This window comes from Choloepus didactylus, chromosome 10, assembly GCF_015220235.1.
Source record: "Choloepus didactylus isolate mChoDid1 chromosome 10, mChoDid1.pri, whole genome shotgun sequence".
NCBI lineage: Eukaryota > Metazoa > Chordata > Mammalia > Pilosa > Megalonychidae > Choloepus > Choloepus didactylus.
In genome coordinates, this window is record NC_051316.1 from 128553696 (window position 1) to 128559695 (window position 6000).

The 6000-nt window shown below is 63.9% G+C and overlaps 1 protein-coding gene across 4 annotated transcripts in view; it reads right to left on the reverse strand.

Annotated features, from left to right (window-relative positions):
• COL5A1 (collagen type V alpha 1 chain) overlaps positions 1-5468 on the reverse strand; it is a 177832-nt gene extending 172364 nt beyond the window's left edge. For 2 of the 4 annotated variants that reach the window (XM_037851098.1, XM_037851097.1), the window contains exon 1: positions 4925-5464. In XM_037851098.1, the coding sequence (XP_037707026.1) occupies positions 4925-5045 (121 nt within the window). In that variant the 5' untranslated portion in view covers positions 5046-5464. Of the gene's footprint in view, positions 1-4924 lie in introns of all 4 variants that reach the window. The other 2 variants (XR_005219102.1, XM_037851096.1) reach the window with 2 other exon arrangements.
• Between the last annotated feature and the right edge of the window lie 532 nt (positions 5469-6000).

A 6000-nucleotide genomic window follows, 5' to 3' on the forward strand; every position in this document is an offset into this window, starting at 1 on the left:
CTCACAAGCACACACACAGATACATCAAATGCACAGACACCTAAGCACACAAAAACACGTGCACTCATCACGTGCACACTCATACACATCTCATGCACATGTCCCAACACAAGCACACAAACATGCACACACTCGTACACAACCTCGAACTGACCTGTAAGGCATTTCCACACGTGGCCTCTGGGACCCAGGCCAAGACCCCAGAGGCAACTTGGGAAAATGAACCCGCCATGCAGAGGGGAACCGAGGCTGAGGAAGAGGAGGGTGCAGCCAGTTCTGGGGGCCTCTGGGGCCTGCCCCCACCCCGCCGTGCCTCCTCAGACAAGATCCACGACCCCCGGCGTAGGGCCACCAGTACCAGCACATCACTAGACAGAGGAAGAGCCTTCTGCTCTTGGATGTCAACAATGCACACGCACACCCTATGTGCACAGCCCAGCACTGGGCGCTCTCCTCCGTGTAACTGGCTCAAGAAAAAAATCACAGAAATTCGGGGCACTTTCCTTCCTCTGGAATGCTGACAGTTAAAGAGAATTGCAGTAACACTGTGCTTTTGGCTTTTGCAAAATAACCATTCAAAACAGCAGCTGTGACTGCGTCCGCCATTTATTGGGGGTTCACGGCATGTCAGGCATTCAGAGCCAGCCACGTGCCTTGCCTCAAGGCAAGTAGCACGATGCTCCCCATTTTCTGGAGCGGGAAACTGAGGCACAGTGACCTGCCCAGTCACACCAAACTTCCACCTTGAGCACCTCTGGGAGGCAAGAAGCTCAGTCAACATGGGACCCCCCAAGTGTCCACACAGCCCCCAGAATCTGACAGTCTGATTGCCAAGGAAGGTCCAACCCCATGCAGGTCCCTTCCTCTCCCCCTTCCACTGCCTGTCACCCAGAACAAGTACCCAAAACCATTACCAGAGGACCCCACATCCTAAGCCAGTGCTGTCCATGTCTGTCAACCACTTGCAGGGTTGTGTGCAGGCTACAGGGCCCCCCCCCAGGCTGCAGACCCCCCCAGACTGCAGACTGCAGCCCCACCCCTGCCCCTCCCAGAAGGTACAGGCTGTGCCAGGCCCCTAGGCTGCAGGCCCCCGCCTCCTGTCTGGCTCTGGATGGGTCAAGAAGACTGGGGGATGGGCTGGAGTGTGTAAAGGAGCCCAAGGGAGAGCAAGGGGCAGAGAAAGGGTTAGAGAAGCTCATCCTCCACCCCACCCACCCCCCAACAGGGAGCAAGAAAGCACCCTTGGCCGAGCTTCAGGGCCCCTTCCCTGGCAGGGCCTGCAGGGGCAAAAGTGAAGCTGGGGGCACCGCCAACCAAGTTAGGGAGGGGCTTTCCAGCCAAGGGGGCAGAGTTCAAAGGTTCTGCCAAGAAGGAAGGAGATTAAAGCCAGAGGTGGGTGAGGGCACCGCTGGCAATGGTGTGGGCCATTTCTGTAATCAAGGAAGGGGCAGAGAAGCGAGAAATGCCAGGTTTACTGTCACCTCCTCCAGGAAGCTTCCCTGGCTTGCCCCAGTGGTGTTAACCCTCCCAGATTGTCTTAAAGGACACTTGGCATCTTCCCTGCAGGCTCCGTAGTAGATGAACAGTGTCCACGTCTGCCCCACCCCGCCCCCCAGCAGAGGGTGAGCTCTGGGTTGAGGGGCCCCTCCTTCACCTCTGCCTTCCTAGGATTTTCCAGGTCAGGGGTTACAGGTGCTCCCCCAAAGGTGTGAAGCAGCTGGTTAAAGGAAGAGGGGCCTGGGAGAAGGCCACTTCCCTCTGGAAGGCACAGCTGGAAGGAGGAGGAAGGGGAGGAGGGGGAGGAGGGAGGAGGGAAGGGAGGAGGGAAGGAAGAGGGAGGGAGGAGAGGGGGGAAGAAGGAGGAACCAAAGGGAGGGGGCAGGGACTTAAACCTGGGCTAGCCAAATGGACCCTCCCTCCCTCCGCCTCCCTCCCTGGGACGGCCACTCCAGGGCTGGCCCTGGGCCTCGGCCAGGGAGGGCCCATAAACCACTGTGAAATGAGAAGGGAAAACTCAAACGCCCTGCCAGGCAGCGGGGAGAAGCCCCCCGCTCAAGGCCCAGGAAGAAGAGTCAGGCAGAGCCAGTGGGGTCTCTGTTCCCCATTCCTCGGCCTCCCCGCCAGCCCCCTGCCCGGCAGGCCTGTGTGAGGGTCCCAGGTGAGGGTCCCATGAGACTGTGTTGGGGCCACAGCACTTGGCACAGGGGTTGGCCAGAGCCAGCAGGGGAATGACAACAGTTACCATGTGCCGCTGTCTCCAACGACTGTCCCCAAAGCCCTGTGGCTGGGGAGGCACCAACCCTGGACCCTGCACCGGCGTCCAGGGTCCCACCTGGAGCCCAGGGAGGAGGCTGGGCCCGGGGGAGGCCGGTGGACAGCTAGAAGGCAGGGGCAGGGGCGGGCTGGCCGGTGTATCAGCTGCTCGGGCAAGGGCGTGGCCGGGCCAAGACTCCAGAAATATCTGCAGGGTGGGGTGCAGGGGCCGCCTCTGGCCAGCACCCCAGGAGGAGCCCTGAGCAGTCATCACAGCTGGGCCTCGGAGCTCCCTCACCGGGGAGGGGCCCTGCCGGCCACTGCTGAGGGGTTGCAGGCCCCTCTGGCCACTGAATCCTGGAGCAGACGGAGAGAGAGGGCTTCCTTTGGGAATGAACTTGGCTTCTGGCCTCCTCCCACTGGCTGTTCTTTTATTGGGGGGGGGGAGTGGGGAGGCTGGAAGGATGTCTTTCCAGCCAACTTCATTGAGTCAGAGGAAATTTAACCATTTGATATTTGTCGGGTCCCACAAAACTTGGCCGGCTCTTCCCACAAATTATTGCAAAAAGCAGCCACATGACTGGCGCCAACCAATGACATGACGAGGAGATGACCTCAATTTCCAAATATTGGGGTCAAGTTTCATTTCACAGACCCCCTCTCTTCCCGGGTACAAGGTTAAAGGGCCCCAAATGCAATCTTACTTTTCATTCCTTCACACAATTGGCCAAGGAGAAGGTAGGAAAAAAAGAGCCCTGTTCAGAGAGAAAACTCAGCAAACATTGGGCAAATTCGAAGATGGAGAAAAGAAAAGACCCTTGCTGGTCACTCCTGCCACCCCTGCCACCCCGAGGAGCCCCCACTCAGCCTCACTCCGAGGATGTCTCCAAGCAGGGACCCACCCTGGGACGGAGAGAGTGTTTATGAAACCCACCCAGAAAAGCAGCCTCTTCCTGTGCTTCTAAAAGTCTGGTTTGACAAAAGCAACATGTCCAGCCCCTCAGCCAAGACCCAGGCAGCTGCCCCAAGCCACCCCTGCACGTCTGCATGTCTGCTTCCAGGGTGCCGCGCCTAAAAGCTGGCTCGGAAGGGAAACTGGAGAGGGGAGAGGACAGGACTGAAGTGGGGGGGTGTGAGCGGGAGGCAGCCGAAGCCCACCGGCCAGTACTCGGCCACCGCCAGCCCCCAAAGGACTCCATCCTGAGCTCCTGGGGCTGTGCCCGTCGGACCAGCGAGATAGGGCCTAGAGGGAGTCCCTGGGTGACAGCAGGGTCCCTGACCACATCCACACCCACCCTGCCCACCACTGCTGGTCGTGCCCAACGCCTCCAACAGACCCCTGGAGAAACAGAAAGCAAATCTGTCTGGGGTCACAGACGAGTCAGTGGCAGCCCAGGGAGAAGAACCTCAGGTCCCCACAGCCCAGCCCGGCTTCTGTGCCCTCTCTGGGGGACCCCAGGCAGCCCCCACATCCTGACCCCTGCTGGCCCTCTTTAGCCCATCAGGCACTAACTGGAAGGGAAGGGCATCTCATTCGCAAGAGGGACATGGAAAATGATTCTTCCCAAATGTCTTCAAATTACAGATGTGCAAGGAGAGAAGTGGGGGGCCATGAACCCGTCCCCTCTCACTGGGGGGCGGCCGGCTGGTCCAGCTGCCAAGGGAGCCCACCGCCCCATACTTCTGCCCACCACTTTCTGTGCCTTGGACAACCTGCTCTGGGCCCTCCTGGCCCTGCCTGTCCATGGGGTGGGTCCCGTCCCACAGCTAACCCAGGAGGGTGATGCTTTCTCGCAGGAACCCTTGTCGGGGGGATTTGGAACTGCCAAGATCCAGGCAGGGCCAGGGTCAGTCCCGAGGCCACCGAGACCTCCCCCAGAAGCAGGGCTCCTTGTAAGGGGGGGCCCTGGCACAAGGAGTCCCACAAGTGTGCACCAGGATCACCCAGCTTTGCCCCAGGAATGCCATCTCTGGGAGGGAAACCCCCAAGGAACCGTCAGGGGGATGTCAGGATGTTTGGGGGTGGGATGGGGAGCCCTCTGGGGGGGGGGGCCCACTGCCATGAAACACTTAGATGGCCAGAAAGGCCAGAACCTGAGGGAGAGCGGGGAGCCAGCCCAGCACCCAGCTGCGGAGGGGGAGGGCGCAAGGAGGGGTGCCCAGGGCTGGGGGCCCTACCTCTGCCGGTCCCCCCAGCGCCCCAGGGAGTCCCGGCCGGAACTGACGGGCTGCGACTCTAGGGGGCGTCCCTCCCCAGTTTTCAGGAGAGGAAGTTCACCCGTGGGGCTGCGGAGGCCGAGCAGGGCGCCCGGGATGTGCCGCGGAGAACACAGAGGTTTCGGGACAAAAGTTTGCCCGCCTCGCTGACGACTCCTTCGGCGGGTCCGACCCGCAGCCCTTCCCCCGGCTCGCGCGAAAGCCCCACGGGCCGGCCGGCTGGGGAGGGGGCGGCGGCGCGACCGCGGGGGCTGTGCCGGCGGATCTCCCGCTCCCGCGCCCCCGACAAACGGCCTTCGGAGCCTTGGCCCGGTGCATTCCAGAAGCCCAGGGGGGGAGCTGGCCGGCGCGGCCGAGGCGCAGGCTCCCGGGGATGACAGCCGCGCCCGGGCCGCGGGCCCCGGCTCCCGCCGCCCCGCCCCGCACCGCCCCCAGCGCCCCAGGGCGCCCTTACCTGCGCGGCTCGGAGGCGGCGCCCACAGCAGCAGCAGCAGCAGCAGCACCGGCGGCGGGGGCAGCAGCGGGGCGCCGGGGCGCAGCGGGCTGCGCGCTTTCCAGCGGGTGTGGACGTCCATGCCGGCGGGACGCGGGTCGGCGCGCACGGGGACGCGGGGGGGACGCACGGGGGGCGCGGGGCACGGCCCGGGCAGCGGACTCAGCGGCGACCGCACAACTCTAGGAGGTCATGGGGAGCTCGTCGCCGGCTCTCTCCTTTGTGGCGGGGGCTACTCGGGAAGGGGTCTGTGGGCGCCCTCGCCCCCGCGCGGGGAGAGCTCGACCTTGGCCCGCGGGGCGGCCGGGACCCCCGATCGGCTCGCCTGCCCTCGCCCCCTCCTCCTCCTCCTCCAGCTCCTCCGGGCCGCGGCCGCCGCCTGCTCCTCGCCGCCGCCGCCCCGCGACCCGCTCCTCGTGGGCGCCGCGCTCGAGTGAGGTCCTGCACCAGCCGCGGGGACGAGGAGTGCGGAGCTGGCCGGGGCGCCGTGCACTTTTTCCCCCTTTTTCCTCCCTCCCTCTCTCCTGGAAGGCACCCCGAGCGGCTGTCGATCCCCGGCGCCCGCAGCAAATCAGAGCCCGGCTCTGGGCGCGGCGAGGCCGGCCCCCGCCTCCCACTGGGCGCCGCGGGGCGAGGGGGTGGGGAAGGCGGGCGAGGCGCGGCGAGGAAGGGGCTGGCCCGGGGGCGGGAGCGGACGTGGGGCGGGTGCGACGCCCGTGTTCTTTCTCCCTGCGCGCGGGCGGGCGAGGGGGGCGGTCGCGGAGCTTGGCGGCCCACTCGGACCCCGCTCTCCGCCTTCCCCCCCAGGTGCCCACAGCTGGCCGAGCTCCAGGAACCAGTGTGGAGCGCCCCCAAACTTTGATAAATTAGGATTTAAAAAAAAAAAACGAATTCCGAATCACCCTGCCTAAGTTTTTCTTGAACACGGAGGAGTTGGAGCCGCTGGCCTGGGTGGGGACTGAACTTTGAGTGCGGCCAGATCGCGGCGCCCAAGACTGTGGGGACAGACCTACCCGCTAAGGCCAGATGGCCTGGGG